Genomic DNA, 17,324 nt, shown 5'->3' with positions numbered 1-17,324 from the left:
TCACACAATTTCTTATAGCTAAAAGACCATTATTTAGCCTTTTCATCCCATGACTCACAATTATGTTGGTTATGTGAACGATGCATCTTACATGTAAATCTTGGCACCTAGAATAGCTTGTGAATGTTCTCACCTATTCATTTTAGTCATAAATTGATCCAAAGAAACTTTATTTGCAGAAGCGTTGTCCAATGTGATTGTCATAACTTTGTCTATCCCTCATTCCAACAAGCAACTTTCAATTAACTTTGCAATTGTGGTTCCATAGTGGTTAGGCGTAACACAAAAGTTTATGATCCTCTTGTGCATATTCCATTCATAATCAATAAAATGTGCAGTAAAAACCATACAATTGGTGTTTTGTGTGCTTGTCCAAGTGTTAGAGCGATACAAATTCTATGGGCACTTAAGGTTTTTCTTCAAATAAGCCTTCGATTCATCACACATGTTGAGAAAAGTTCTCACAAGAGTTCTTCTAGAAGGCACTTTAAACAATGGAATACTAACAACACAAACAAGCCGAAACCCCATCTTATCAACGGTACTAAATGACATCTCATCTATGACTACCATCTTGACACATGCTTCTAACACACTCTCTTGTGAAAGTCTAACAACAACCAGATTGGTACCTTTAATTTTATCCCCAACCAAAAATTTTTGCTTTTTACTTCTATTCCCTTGGTAAAATTTACAATATCTTTCAATGTGGTGTCTCATGCTTGTGGTGCCATTAACTCTCGGTTTAGCTGCACAGTCACCCACACTGCTCTGTTTTGGGCAATAATTATATTTAGCTCTCTTAAGTTTTACTTCAGCCAAGTATTTCTCCCCCTTTTCATTGATTTTCTGTTTTTTTTTTCATCACATAATATGTTGTAAAATGATCCCAAACCCAGCTACATTTTCTTGAATCAGATTTACTTACTTTTTCATCTTCGCCCTCAGATTCTTCACCATTATTTTCAGGGTCATCTTCAACGTCTATTTCATTTTCTAAGTCAATTTATGTTGCCTCGTCCTCCAGCTTCTCAGGGGAGTCCCCCGATGAAGAGTGACCAATCCCACTATGCTTGCTGGATTCTTCATATCTTGACTGAAATAAAATACGAAATGCTCATTATCTTAAATGAATGGAATGCACAGAATCTCAGATATTGCTAAAGAAAATCAATTAAAATGAATCAAATGCTCAGATATTGCAGAAGAAAACAAATTAAAAAATGAGCCTCTCTGACCAAAAAAACCAAATTAAGCCTCTCTGACCATATGCAAAGGAAGTTAGAGATATATAGATTTGTCTAACCATATGCAACAGTAGCACCAATCTACAACACACAAGCATTAAAGAAAGTATATATGTATACATCTTTCATAATGCACAATTTGTTTAAGTTATATATCAAGATAAGCATTGTTAAGCTCCTAGCACATCTATTTCCTTAAATTATTGGTTAGTCATGCACTCATACAGATTCTATCATGTGTTTAGAATACTTGCAGATTTTAAATGTACTAAATTTTAATTACAATACTTGGCAAACTCTAAACAAGACAATTTTGAACCAAATCAAGGCAATATAGTAAAGTACGAACTGGTATGAGGATGTGAGTAAATAAGGAAAACAAAATCCGAAGAGAAGCAGGTGAAAACAATGGAGGGTGGTTCCTATAGACATTAATAATTTAGAACTTAAATTGATACTTGGGTGGTTCCTAATCTAGTTCCCCCTTTGATTCACAAACTCTATCCCTAAAATTAATTATAAACCCTAACCCAGTTCCCCTTTTGAATCTTTGATTCAGACGAACCCTAACTCTAAAATTAATTTCATTACAAATTATTAACTAAACTAACTAATACAAGTTCTAAGCTCTTACCATATTAGCTAGAACGAGGAGCATGTGACTGATTTGCCAAGTCTATTTTGCAAAGCTTTTGATATGCAGAGTTCAGGGCTTGCGGATGAAAGGATCTGGTGCAAGCAGTGAGGTCGCAGAGATGCAAGCAGCCAGGGCACTGATGTCGACTGTGGAAAAGATGAAGATGAGTTTTGAGAGAGAGATGAAGATGAGTTTTGAGAAAGAGAGATAGACTGAGGTATCATGTATGGACTCGAATAGTGGTGCAAAATTGGGTGACTAGTGCAATTGAACTAATTAACATAACATTCAATATATGGTGCAGTTTCGATTTCGGTTGTGCAGTTTTGAAAACCCAAAACCGAAACCAAACCGTTTTCTTTGTCGTGGTTCAGTTTCGAAACCGCAACTGTTTCAAAACCGCAAAACCAAACCGTTCGATACAGTCTGGTTCGATTCATGTTTCAGTTTACAGTTTCAAATGCCCACCCCTACACCCCACCCAGATGTCCCTGGCCCTTTCTCTCCCTCCACCGCACCGTGGCATACCTCCCCCACCCAGCCCAGATTTCCCATATCCCTCCCACATCATTCCTTTTATTAATAATTTACTCTTTCTCTATTTTGTTTTTTTTTCAAAGTTTAAGAGGCACTCTTCTTAAAATTGATTTCTTTTATTTCATCCACATGGCATATATTATTGGCTATATGGGTTTACACGAGTTCCACGTCGCCAATGTAACAGATTTATTAATAGAGTTTGACGGCAAGGACTACATTGATAAACGGAAAAATAGATAAGGGATGAAATTGATGAGTTTGAAACATAAAAGATGAAACTGATGAGTTAGCAAAACATGAGCCATCTAGGATAAAAATAAAATAAAATAAAATAAAAAATTTTAACGAAACACTTCCGGTGCTGTTCACTTTTAACCAAAAACCATATTTTTACATTTCCTTGGTACTATTCACTACACTTTTATTTGTGTTTTTTCATTGAAATAAAAAAATAAAAAATAAAAAAAGAACTTTTTATTAGTTTTCCCTTAAAAAAAACCCTATACCATAGTATGTTGGCCAAATGATCTCTCTTTAAACCTGCTCAAAAGACAACCCGCTCATGTCATCAGATCCAATAACTAATCAGATTTGAATTAGATACCAGATGCATTAAAACATCCCACTCATCGCCAAACTCATTTATTCTGATATAAACAAGGGCTATTGGGGAGGAGAAATCGAGCACATGCCCTATCATGAACTCAAAGATGAATATTACTATTCACTCGAGCTACAAGCCCTAACATCACCAAAATCCAATTTTAAATCGGATACTAGTTACACTTACGACCTAGGAGGCCGCTAATATTTTTCTTAGAGAAGTACATCAAACACTACAAAAAAGGAGTCTCTACCTCTTACTTTCTTTAGAACTCTCAGCTTTTTCCACACTTTATGAGCATATATTCCAACAAATAAACTAAAGTGTCTCCCACCTCCACTGCGATTGTTTGTGACTGATAACTTTCATTGTCCGTCTGTAATCAACTGAGCTTTATTAATTAGTGGGATCATATAGCAACATACGCGTTTAATTAAATCAATCTTTCTTAAAAAAGCATATGAGAAAAACAAAAACTAAAAAGACAGTGCTAGCCGAGGAAGGCTACAAGGTCTCTTGTCCTCTAAGATAAACATCATTTGCTTCTTTCCAGAACATCAGTTAGCTTTTAGATTGTAGTGTGCTACTACTACATCAAATAATTCATGCAAAAGTTCAAATATTTAGCAGACAAATATTATAGGCTAGTATTTTTCTTATACAATAGTGATATTTTCCACAATGAGGCGGGGGAGTTGAATTAAGCCGTAATAATTTGATATTGAATTCATTATTTATGAGAGTCGAATATAAAATTTTCATTTACTAGTACTGATGATTTGGTATTTGGATGGGAAAAAAAAGTTTGAAATATCTAAAATTGTCACATGTTAAATTGCTAAGAGAATATCATATATAATGTTGCTTTTCCTGCATGTAAAATGCATGCGAAGAATAATTATGGGGAAGAAAAATATGAAATCAGGTTCAATTGGGGGTATTTTTCGAGATCATTTTGGCAGTTGTTTTGGCTGTTTTGCAGCTTTCACTGGAATTGCTTATTCTTTAGAAGCAGAGTTGCATGTGGTTATTCATGCTGTGGATTTGGCTTGGGTTAACGGTTGGAATTATTTGTGGATCGAATGTGATTCTTTTTTAGTGGTCTTTTTTCTTTCTTCAACTTCTCACAAGATTTCTTGGCGTCTACGTGTTTGTTGGATTAATTGCCTTGCTCTTCTCTCCCATATGCATGTTCGTGTCACTCATATTTTTCGAGAGGGTAATGTAGATGCCGATTGTTTGGCTAACTTCGGTGTGGATCATTCTGGGAGCTTATATTGGGACTTTTGTCCTCCTTATGCAATTTCTGCTTACATTCATAACTTTTCTTCAAGACCTAATTTTAGGTTTTGCTAGTTTGGTCCTTGATGGTTACAGAAGTATTAACTTTCATTGAGGCGGTCCGTGTTGGATTTTGCCCCTGCCGCCATGCTCGTGCCTTTGAGTTTCATCTTGTTTCGTTGATGTTTCTTTGTCTTTCCCTTAGCGGGTTTTGGCTTCGTCCCCCCGCTTGTATTGTTACTTTTCTTTTTTTTAATAAATTTGGAGATAAGGGACCCCGGGGGGGGGGGGTCGTTCTATCAAGGAGTTAGCCCTTTCTCATCGCTCTGAGCAGGAAGAAAGTAGCCTACTTGTAGTTGACGGCTAATCCTGGGGCTTGGTTCTTTCTTTCTGCATTGTGTAGGTTTAGAGAGTAAGGTTTCTACTATTGTAGTCCGACGACCAAGCCTTATGTGTAGCTTGACTCGCCTAATCCATTATCTTCCTTATTAAAAAAAAAAATGAAATCAGGTTCTATTTGTCTTAAAACTTGAAAGAAAAAACAAAGCACAAAACACCTTTTAGAATTTCAAACCTTGTTATATCACACCATAAATCTGAAGAAAATTGATAGCAACTTGGATTCCACCGGTATTTCTTATTATGGAAAATTAATTATCAAATTTAGGGCCCCAACATGTTAAATTAAATTAAGAGACATTTTGGATATAGTTCCTAACTATCAATGTTCTTTGACTGAAACCTTCGTGGTTTTTTTGTTTTTTATCGAAGTCCCTGACATTAATGTAATAATGTATTTCTATGTAGGTTATTATATTTTTAAATTAAAAATGAAATTTGTAGTTATTTATATTAATGAGATTTTAAATAAAACCCATAATTTATGAGATTAAAAATATTAAAGATGAATTATACTCTCCAATATATTGTGTGTGTGCGTGTATGGGTACGTTCATCAAAACTAACTAAAAATTTGTTGTAACAAAATATGGGTTCATTTTTCAAAAACACAAAAAAGAAGAAGATATTAGGCTTAATAACATTATTAATTTCTTCTATTAAACTTGACATGGATACATTCTCAAATCAACGAAAATAGAATGTACCCATATAAGTTTAAAAAAATGAATTAGAGAAAAAATTGAATGAATTTTATATAAAAAATGGGTACATTTTATATTAAAAAATGGGGTACATTTTTCATATAACAAATTGGCATATTTAAGAATGGGTACATATAATATTAAAAAATTCATAAAAATTTAATGGGTACAAACTTATTCTAATTTTATTTTTTATATTTTGGAAATGTTTGAATTGAAAATTAGTTGGGAGTTTAATAAGGGTGTGAGTATTAAAACTCTAAATCAATTACTAATTTTTATTATAAAAATTATGTAACTTACATGTAATTCATTAATATATTAATGTTAGGGACTTTGATCAAAATCTAAAAACTAACAAGGTTTTAGTTAATGAACATTAAAAACCAGGAACCGGATACTAATTTTTCCTTAAATTAATTAGAACATTCTGCAGTAAAGTTTTTCATATGCAAATCCTTAGTTGAGTTGATCCCACTACATCAACACTTAATTAACTAAAGTTCCATTCATCCCATTTCAGTACATGATAAAGCATTAAACAAAAATAAAATATGCTGGACTTTAAAACCTTGTGTTGCTTCCAATTATTCACTTCTAATATTATAAGGATTCGACGTGAAAACGAAATAATGGCTACCGATTAGAAAAGAAAAGAAAACAAATGAGGAATAAAAAAAGAACAATTTGATATATGGAATTTAGCTTTTGTAGTTTTTGTGGCCAATCATTGAAGTTGACAGATATCATATATTCGTTAAGCAATAAGCCAATTGCATTTTTTCTCTCTTATCTTGTGGCATAAGTAGGAAAAATGAAGTGCATGAGATTGCGATCCTTCAACTTCCATATATAAAAATCTTCATATACCTTCTTTCATCTCTATATGCTCAATTCACTACGAAAACGTTTGAGAAAGAAAACAAAAATCATTAGGTTGGAAAAGAGTTTCGACAAGTCACAAAGAAAATAATGCTTTTGTTTAATATATAATGAAAAGATACTTTTAACCTATGCTATACGTTGAGAGAAATTTTAACAAATTTATATGATTAGAACAACTCTTATACCAGCGTGAAATGAGTGTGAAACTAAAATACATACAAGAGTTCTATCTTTTTATGAACTGCCACACAAATGACGGTCTGGTCAATCACCCTTGCTCAAGTTTTTCACACAGGTGGACATGACTCATGCAGGTCGGCAGGTCGTGTGAAAGATTGGTGTACACTTACATTTCTAATAAGAATAAAATTCTTGGTCTCTGAAAATTGCATCATTTGTGAAGAATATTAGGGAGACTGACAAGTCATTCATTTCAGTTACTGTTAAAGAGTGTGTTAAAGCTAAATGTAATTAGTTGTGCTAATGGTTGTGATTAGTTAGAGTAGTTATGAGATTAGCTAAGGCAGTTAGAGGTATCTATGTAAATAGGCAAAGCCTATATATATCTTCACAGTGTACAATTCATTATTCAGTTAGTACAATTGAAAACTTACATAGGAAGTTTTTTGTTTTAATATGGTATCTCGCCATTTTGCTTAACAGCATTGATCCATCTATCCTTCCGCTTGATCGATCAATCGATTCTTGTTCTTCTTCTTCTCTGATTCTTCAATTCTTCATCTCCGATCTCTTTTGCATCTCGATTTCTACCAAATATGGCAGCTCAATCGTCTTCGTCACCGACTGGATCGTTTTCTCCATCAATCCAAAATCCTAATTCCTCTTGCAATCCAAGTCCTCTGAATTCCTACACCTTTCTTACGATTCACAACATCGACAACATGGTGCCAATTAAGTGGAAAATATCAAATTATCTGCCATGGCGCGCGCTGTTTGGTCCGATCTTCAGGCGTTACAAGCTTCTTGGTATCGAGGAATGGTATGAAAAAGATCAAAAAAATTTATTTGGCTCAATTCCACGCTTTCTGAAGAAATTATCCCCTTTATGGTTGGGGTTTCATCTTCTCGAGAGCTCTAGGTGAAGCTTGAATAGAGATTTGGTGGAATTTCAAAGGCTCACATCCATCAATTGCGATCGCGCCTTCAATCAATTCAGAAAGGATCTCACTCTATCTCTGAGTATCTTTAAGAAATTAAGGAAATCCCAGATTCATTGCAAGCAGCTGGTGCTTCTGTGTCTGATCACGATATTATGGCAGCTACCCTCCATGGATTGCCTAATGAATTTGAGTCTTTCATTAACTTTATCATGCTTCGGTTGTTTTCTACATCCCTTGATGAACTCCATAGACTCCTACTCACTAAAGAATTGTCTATGGCACGACGCAAAACTGTCAGTTCATCTTCTACAACTGAACCTTTCCAAGTTTTCTCTGTGCAATCTCAGCCCCCTCTATTACGCACTCTATCTGTGTTTGCTGCTCAGCATAAACACCAATTGTGCCAACAATCGAATTCTAACAATCATGGCAAGAACATTCCGGGCAATCCATTCTCTAACAGAGGCAATCGCAACTTTCATAACAAACGTGGTAATCTCTCCAACAATCGTGGCAATCATAGTTATCAAAGCCCTCGCAATACTTAAGGTTCTTCCACCTTCAAAGCTCCTTGTCAGATTTGTGGATCTACAAGTCATGAGGCGATTGATTGCTTTGATCGCATGAATCCAGACATCTATGGTCGAATTCCTCCAGCCAAACTCGTTACCATGTGTGCACGTCACTCTGCAAAACCATCTCAGTCATGGTTGATTGACTCGGGTGCCACCTCTCACATCACCAACGATGTTGCCAATATTTCTTCTCCTACTTCTTATACATGCGAGGATAAAGTGTATATTAGCGATGGTAAAGGCATTTCTATTCATCATATTGGTTCATCATCCTTGCACACTCTTCACACTTCTTTTCAGCTGCGAAATGTTTTACATGTTCCTCACATGAAACATAATCTTTTGTCTATGTATCAGTTTCTTAAGGATAATAATTGTTTATTGACATTTGACTCTTATGGATCCACTGTCAAGGATCGTATTTCGGGGAGGATGCTTTTGCAGGGACCAATTAGAAATAGATTTTATCCTCTTCAAGGTTCCAGCAACTCTTCTATTCCATCACATTTAGCTTTGCTCAGTCTTAAAGCTCCTGTTAAAGTTTGGCACAAGCGCTTGGGTCATCCTTCCTCCTCTATTTTCAGAAGGGTAATATCTACTAATAAACTTGCATTACAAGGCAAGTCCACTGTTGATTTTTCTGCCCAGATTGTGCACTTGCAAATAATCATAAGCTTCCTTTTGGGGTAGCTTCTGCAACAACAACTCAAAATTTTTAACTTTTGCACTGTGATCCGTAGGGTCCAACATCTGTTATATCCAATAGTGGTTTCAAGTACTATTTACTTCTTATTGATGACTTTAGCAAATATAGCTGGTTCTTTCCTTTGGAATCCAAGTCGGATGTATTTTCTATATTTGTTGTCTTCAAATCCTATGTAGAAAATTTACTTGGAAATAAAATCAAAGGTTTACGTTCAGATTCAGGGGATGATTTACCAGTCACTCTTTTGCATCATTTCTCAGTAAACATGGCATTTTGCATCATTTTAGTTGTCCCCATACCCCTGAACAAAATGGTTGTGCCGAGAGAAAGCACAAGCACCTTGTTAAGACAGCTCTAACTTTACTTGTTGCTTCTCATGGTCCTCATATATTTTAGGTTGAAGCATTCTCCACTGCCATGTATTTGATTAATCGACTTCCCATCTTTGGTATTTCAAAGTCATCATGGGAACTGCTATTCAATCACCCTTCAGACTACTCTAAACTTAAAGTGTTTGGTTGCCAATGCTTTCCTTGGCTCAAACCTTATGTTCAAAATAAATTGGATGCCGAGAGCAAAAGTTGTATATTTTTGGGATATAGTCTTCAACATAAAGGCTATAGGTGTTTTGATCTCCTAACAAATAGAATTTACTTCTCCAGGCATGTTGTATTTGATGAAACTACTTATCCATTTCAATCACTGCAGTCTCAAAGTTCAAACCAAGATGCTTTGCATGTTTTCAGAAAGTTCTCCATCTATGGATCTTCATTTTGGCAAATATATTGCTAATATCCCCACTACTAATGCATCACCAACACCACCATATGTTTCTACCCCTGTTCTAATTCCTCCGAGTTCATCATCTACTGGCACCATCTCAATACCTACTTCTTCCAGTTTTGTTTCTATTTTATAACCCTCAACTTTGCCACCAAGTCAGCCAAGTCATCCTCCTATCACTATTAATTCCCATCCCATTATTACAAGATCCAAGGCTGGCATATGCAAGTCTAAGTCTCAGGTTTATGCAGCAACAAAGCATCCTCTTCCAATTGATCTTGAATATGTTCCTAGTACCTACTTACAAGCTTATAAGCATGCTCACTGGCGAGCTGCAATGCAAAATGAATACAATGCTTTGATCTCTACTAGTACTTGGTTTTTAGCTCCCCCTCATCCTTCCCAAAATATAGTTGGATGTAAGTGGGTGTTTCGGGTTAAGAAAAAGCATGATGGCACTATTGATAGGTATAAAGCCTGTTTTGTGGCAAAAGACTTCCATCAATAATAAGGCATTGACTTCTAAGAGACTTTTAGTTCGGTTGCCAAGCTAATTACAATTCGAATTCTTCTTACCCTTGCTATTCAATATAATTGGTTTCTCAACCAATTGGATATAAGTAATGGCTTCCTTCATGGAGACTTAAAGGAGGATGTCTACATGCAACAACCTCCACGTTTTGTTGCTCCTAACTGTCCTAGTTACGTTTACAAGTTGAGAAAATCTCTATATGGACTCAAACAAGCTCCTCGAGCTTGGTTTGATAAACTGTTCCAAGCCCTTCATTATCTTAGATTCAAACAATCTTCCTTTGATGCTTCCTTGTTTGTTCTTAATGGCCCTCACTTGGTTATTGTCCTTGTGTATGTTGATGATATCCTAGTCACTGGTCCAAACTCTCAACTCTGTCAACATTTTATTCAACAACTCAGTTCTCGGTTTCCAATGAAAGATCTTAGTCCCTTACACTATTTCTTGGGCTTAGAGGTACACAGATCCTCACATGGCATATTTCTTCATCAAACCAAGTACTTACTTGATCTTCTTAAGAAAATAAACATGGAGGGTGCAAAACCCTGCTGCACACATCTTGGTTCCAAGAAATTAGATCACAGTGGGCCTCTCTTGTCCAATCCCACTGAATATCGTTCCATTGTAGGCACTTTACAATATCTAACTTGGACTAGATCGGACCTTACCTTTGTTGTGAACAGATCTACCAATTTATGCATGCTCCCAGGGAACAACATCTTCAGGCAGCTAAAAGAGTTCTCAGATTTCTCAAAGGCACTATTTCACATGGTTTGTGGTTCACCAAGAGTCCAGTCCACCTTTCAACATGCTCTGATGCTGATTAGGCTGGCTGCACATTTAACAGGCGTTCTACTAATGGTTATTGTGTGTTCCTAGGCTATAATCTCATTAGCTGGAGTGCCAAGAAACAAGGTATTGTTGCTCGATCATCTACAGAAGCTGAATATTGCTCGTTAGCTCACACAGCTGCAAAAATCACTGGGGTTTGCAAAATTCTCAGAGATCTTTATTTTCCTCTACCTACACTGCCTACACTTTGTTGTGACAACATCTTAGCAATATCCTTAGCATGCAATCCCTTATTTCACGCTAGCACAAAGCATGTTGAGATAGACTACCACTATATTCGAGAATGGTTCTGGTTAATCTCCTTAAAGTGCAATTTGTTTGCAGTGAAGACCAATTAGCTGATCTTCACACCAAGTCCCTCTCTAAAAGCAGATTCGCCTATATGTGTTCCAAGCTTCCAATTGGAACCAGTTCTAATTCCCCTTCTCACTTGAGGGGGTGTATTCAGGAGAATGACAAGTCATCCATTTCAATTACTTTTAAAGAGTGTGTTAAAGCTAAATGTAATTAGTTGTGCGAATGGTTGTGATTAGTTATAGTAGTTATGAGATTAGCTAAGGCAATTAGGGGTATTTATGTAAATAGGCAAAGCCTATATATATCTTCACAGTGTACAATCCATTATTCAGTTAATACAATTGAAAACTTACAGAGGAAGTTTTCTGTTTCAATAAAGAAATGCAATAACAGAAGGATAAAAGCCAAATAGAAAACAGTCTAAATGCACACTAAAGAGTTAATTATCAAAAAAGATTTCAATTTTTAGTTTTTTTAAAATTTGAAAACAAAAATTGAAAACAAGATGGTGATCAAACCGCCAAATGTTCTTCAATATTTCTTTTTCTTCCCACATGTAATTGAGCTATGCAACAATATGCAGAGAAAATCTTTAGTGTGCTTAGAACATGGGGTGGTACACCCGTGTTACTATACAAATAATGAGATACTTGTGTTAAAAAATTAACAACTTCATAAAAAATAAAAAATAAAATCTCTCCACCTATATATATAATGATACGTGATGACCATCCGTGTTCCTAATACAATAAAAATTTCTTCAATATGCATGACCAAAGGACAAGAGTACTGGTCCCATACATGGAGAAGAGATCCGAAAAGGATATCTTCTCTCACACATGTTCCAATATAGGACAGATGATTTTCGACGCGCCTTTAAAAAGTTCTTAACTTATAATTGCCGTTGGATCATAGAAATCAATGAATAAACCTTTTCTTTTCCTTTTAATTGTCCTATTATGTCACTTTTAAATCATTCATGTTTTTTCTGGACATCACTGTTCATCAATGCTCAATTGTTGAGTCGAACTCTCTCCTAAGGTTAGAATAACGAGCGTAAGACGAAGATTTTGAAGTGTTAATATTAATTACCTATCAATTTCATTGTGTAGATATATATCCTTAGTTTTCTTTGCCAAACAACTCCAACATACTATATACCTAACCCATTGACTAAAACTATCATTCATCAATGGGTGATTGATTTTGTTTAAATCCAATTATTTTCTCAACTAGATTATCAGAAAATATTTAAATTAAGATTTAAAATGAGTCTTGTCACCAATGCCACTGATCATGCATGGTGCTGAGTCTTCTGACGACCAAGGTCGGTGTTGTGGGTCTACGAGGGCAAGAAGGATAAGCCGTGTTTCTTGATAAGTAAAACCTTATAAAGAAAAGGCTGATTAAGTTGATTAGTTGGGTAAATAGGATCATCCTATGAGAAACCCGTGTAACCAGTGACTGATTTGATCATTCAATTTTAAGAAATATATAAAGACATTATTTTATTTTATTTTTTAAAACCGATCTTTTTACACTAAGGGAGATCAGTTTAACTCCACAATAAGTTAGTAATAACGTGGTTCGAATTCGTCTTTGACGATAATTAAACTTAAAATCTCTCACTTACAAGTGAACATGAGTACTACTACACCATAATACTAAGTAGCTATATGGACACATTATTAACAATCAAAATGTCTTATCATTAATTATCAATATAATTCGATGTGTTTATCATTACTAAATTGCATAATAAGTAACTCACCACATCATACTCAAGTAAAACTTTTCTTAAAGCAAGTGTGTAAGATTGCACAAACAAACAAGTTGATTCTAACGTGACATCCTCTTATGTTTCAATGGGTAATACTAGAGAAACTAAATTTTTATACCAAATTTATAAATTAAATAATGTGTCACAAAAAAATTAAGCACATTAATAAACTAATAATCTAATTATTAACGTCTACATTATTTAATTCACAAAATTTTAATTTAAAAATTTACCCTCCCTAATCTAACTTTTCTCAACTGGGAGCAGAAAAGTAGTAAAGCAAAATTCCGCCCAAACCAAGTGGCAACCAGAAAACCAAAAAAACCAAACCAATTAGAGCAACAGTCGCAAGCAAACACTCCTACACTCTCAGGGAACTCGATAAAAGCAGCAAAAAGCCCCAAAACCCAACCCCTTTCCTCTTTGATCCTCCCAAAACGATCGCCAAAACCCCCGTTCTGTTCATCTTCTCCTTCTCCAATCTTACTTTCCTCATCAAAGGAGCTTCCTTTCTGCAAGAGGAAGGCAAGGATGGAGGGAAAAGAGTAAAGGGTATATAGGCATTGATGTCTTATGGCATGCCAGAGGAAGAAGAAGCACTGCATTGAATTGAAGGGTTTGAAGGGTCTCTACTTTTGGATCTTTGCCAAAGCTTGAATCTTTTCGTGCTGGGTTTTTTTCTGGGACCATGAAAAGCTTCTGGTTTTTTGCTCAGTTTGTTCTCGTCTTCCTGGTGTTCTTCCCTCCGATTGGTAAATTTCTTTCTTTGGTTTGAATTTGATCATAGATTGTTGATTTGTAATTGATTTGTGGAGTTGGTATTGATTTTTGACCGTTATCTGCTGCAATTTGATGAATTGGATGGTTATAGAACAGTAGAGTCTGTGTGTGTATATATGTGTGTGATTGTTTATAGTGGAAAAGTTTTATCTTTGGAAATTGGGTTTGAGTATTTTGGTGATTCTTGACTTCGATTGCTTTCTGTTGGAAAGATTGGTAAATCTTGATAATTAGGTCTATATCTGTGTCTGTTGTAAGTGAGGATTGATTGGCTTTCTGCTTTATTGGTTATCTGAAGTTGTTTTTTGTAGTTTCCTCAGTGAAAAATATTCAAACTTCTGGGTTTCTGTTTTTTTTGTTTGTTTTTAATTTGTTTCATAATTATGAAAACAAACAATATTATAAAGCCTTGTTCTTGTATTGATTTAATAGCATGACCACTTGAACATATTAATGGAAGTATTCGGCTTATTTCGTATGTATATCATCATCTGTGGTGGAGGATTATGTACAATGATCAACGTTTCTGTGGCTCACTGCCATATTTTACCCTCTTTTTTTTTTCTTTATTATACAGGTTGGCAAAAGATGTCTTATTTATTAACAATTTTTTTCTAAACTATTTAGAGGGATTCGTAGATGACCTTTTCATTAGTTGTATTACGTATTGAAGCTTCTCGTCAACTAGTAGCGGTTATGGGCAATCTGATAATTTCCCAGTTGGTGTACTTCTCCTTTTCAAAGTTAAATGCACACGATACGTACAGTCCTTACAATTTGTTAGAATCTTGAAGAAGAAAACTAGAGTAAAATCTACTATTTTTATCGTTTCAGGAAAAACTGAAAATTTTCAGTTTAATGGTTCCATTTAAAGTGGTGTGCTTTCAAAAAACTATAGTGTAATATGCCGAAATTGGTTCTGTAAATATCTGCGTGGTTTACTACACTAATAGTTATATTAGTTTTAGTGTAAAACATGGAACTTAGTACTTTTTCATCGTTTTTCATTACCACATGACCACATGATTGACGATGCTGTCTCTGTTATTTCCCAGCCTCTGTGGCGGTGGAAGCATTCACTGGAGCATATGGAATAAATTACGGAAGAATTGCAGATAACATCCCTTCTCCTGATAAAGTTGCTACTCTTCTCAGAGCAGCAAAGATAAAGAATGTCAGGATATATGATGCTGATCACAGTGTTCTCAAGGCTTTTAGCGGGACTGGGCTTGAGTTAGTGGTAGGGCTTCCAAATGGGTACCTGAAAGACATGAGTGCCAATGAAGATCATGCAATGGATTGGGTTAAAGAGAATGTGCAGGCGTTCCTTCCTGACACGCATATCTGCGGGATTGCTGTGGGTAATGAAGTTTTAGGTGGGGTTGATTATGAATTGTGGGCAGCTCTTTTGGGTGCAGTCAAAAACATCTATAATGCGATAAAGAAGCTAGGATTAACTGATGTAGTTCAGATTACTACTGCACATTCACAGGCCGTTTTTGCTAATTCTTATCCTCCCTCTTCATGTATATTTAAAGATAATATTAAGCAGCAGTACATGAAGCCGCTTTTGGAGTTCTTCTCAGAAATCGGGTCTCCCTTCTGTTTAAATGCTTACCCATTCCTTGCCTACATGAGTGATCCGGAGAATATTGATATTAATTATGCTCTGTTCCAGAAAACTCAAGGAATTTACGATCCAAAAACTGACCTTCATTATGATAACATGCTCGATGCTCAGATTGATGCAGCGTATGCAGCATTGGAAGATGCTGGGTTCAAAAAGATGGAAGTTATTATTACAGAGACAGGATGGGCTTCACGTGGAGATGACAGTGAAGCTGCCGCAACTGTAAATAATGCAAGGACATACAATTATAATCTACGTAAAAGGCTAGCAAAGAAAAAAGGGACCCCTATGCGGCCAAAGTTTGTAGTGAAGGCATACATTTTTGCCATTTTTAATGAAGACTTGAAACCGGGACCAACTTCTGAGAGAAATTTTGGACTGTTCAAGCCTGATGGGACGATTGCATATGATATTGGGTATCGTGGACTTGTATCATCATCTGCAGATTCGTTGCGGTTATCTTCAAAGGTACAAATTTTCTTACCTCCAATAAACTAAATCATTTGAATGCTAATGTCTTGAAGATTGGGTTGCTTGTTTTGGGTTTTCCCTAAAACTAAATGAAATATGGTTTGAAGAAACAGTGATTAAATTCAAATTCCATTGCTTTTCCTTAGATTGTCATTGCAATGTTTTTGTCTTTGCCTTTAGAAATAGGGTTAGATTAGATGCATAGGAAACATAAAAGCATTTGGGTTTAGAATTGAAAATAGGAGTACAAACACCATAACGAAAGGTGCCTAATAAACTGAACAGTAGGATATCGACCTCAATATGAAGATGTGCGCCTTTGTGATCCTCTAAAATATAAAAGAATTTATGAGATTTTCATCACGAAAGCTTTTTGCCTTGTGTAACATTTTTGAATTTCAGCCGTTGTGATCTTGCTAAACAGGTTTAAACGATTTTTATTACCTGAGTTGCTATATTATTGGAAGAGCTTCCTCGTCTCATTGGTTTATTTATGTACGCTATGTTACAGGACATTGGAGCTCAAGGTTGGCCTCGGTTGCAATTCTTGATACTATCAATTTCTTCTGCAGCATTGCTTCTGTTTTTAGGTAATGATTGAGCGAAGCGGGCAGCAGCAGTCGGAGTTCAGAGCTCGACTATCATCTCCTTCAAAGTACAAACGCCATAACAGAACCGATTCTTAAGTTTCGTAAACTATGTGCTAGCAGCTAGCTATTGCTTATTAAGTATATATACTTATGAGGAAATGTATATCAGTTTTGCTTCTTACAAATCACTATTCTTCCATTACCTCCAAGCTTCTTGGGGTTTACATTTTATGACAGAAGAACTGTTTATTTTCTCCTTTACAGACAGTTGTTTGTTTCTGTCGATGTGTGCATGAGGAGAAAAATGGTTTATGAAAATCACATCCCGAAGAAGTATCGTTGGATAAATGACGGGAAAAAGAATGTCTACGGAGTCATAATGTTCATTCGTAATCATAATGTTCGTCGTATTAATCAAAACAGTAATGGCAGCCACGACATATTAAAATATAATAATAGTAATTAAAAATCTGCTTGTCTGGAAACGAAAAAGTCATACAAAATTAATTATGACAAAATAATATAAAGTTGCCAACAAATGAGTCACGCAAAAGGAGGAGATAAACATTGCAAATTTAATATGCTCAAGGGGAGTATATACATTGGCTCATATTATAGGGAGGGTGGCAATACAAGATTCTTATTGATTTGGTCTCACACACATCTATTTGTAATAAAAACAAATTTTGCCTACCCTTCAAGGTCTCCTATTTGATTCTCAACCAACATGTAATTAGTAATTAACAAAGATCGGAGTCGAAAATTTTCATATAAGAAGGCGGCTATAATTTTCTCTCCCCTCTACTATGAGCTGTTAAGTTGGTGGTCCCATTTTTAGTTGTTTGGGGTGGGCTAATTTTCACTACGTAGAGCACCAAAAATTTCGTTTACCCAAATTGTTCACTAAGCT

At 35.4% G+C, this 17,324-nt stretch overlaps 1 protein-coding gene across 1 annotated transcript; it reads left to right on the top strand.

The window, feature by feature from the left end:
* The first annotated feature begins 13,233 nt into the window (after nt 1-13,233).
* Nucleotides 13,234-16,675, top strand: LOC103958338 (glucan endo-1,3-beta-glucosidase 14). The gene is made up of 3 exons (XM_048585230.1): nt 13,234-13,695; nt 14,779-15,821; nt 16,336-16,675. Exons 1-3 carry the CDS (start codon nt 13,632-13,634, stop codon nt 16,423-16,425), a joined length of 1,197 nt encoding a protein of 398 aa, XP_048441187.1. The 5' UTR covers nt 13,234-13,631; the 3' UTR covers nt 16,426-16,675.
* Nucleotides 16,676-17,324: the final 649 nt, after the last annotated feature.

Source organism: the organism of the source record quoted next, unplaced genomic scaffold, assembly GCF_019419815.1.
Source record: "Pyrus x bretschneideri cultivar Hongxiangsu unplaced genomic scaffold, Pyrus_bretschneideri_v1 Contig1, whole genome shotgun sequence".
NCBI classification, from domain to species: Eukaryota; Viridiplantae; Streptophyta; class Magnoliopsida; order Rosales; family Rosaceae; genus Pyrus; species Pyrus x bretschneideri.
Note: the sequence above shows the minus strand (reverse complement) of the source record. Positions and strands in the feature narration are given on the sequence as shown.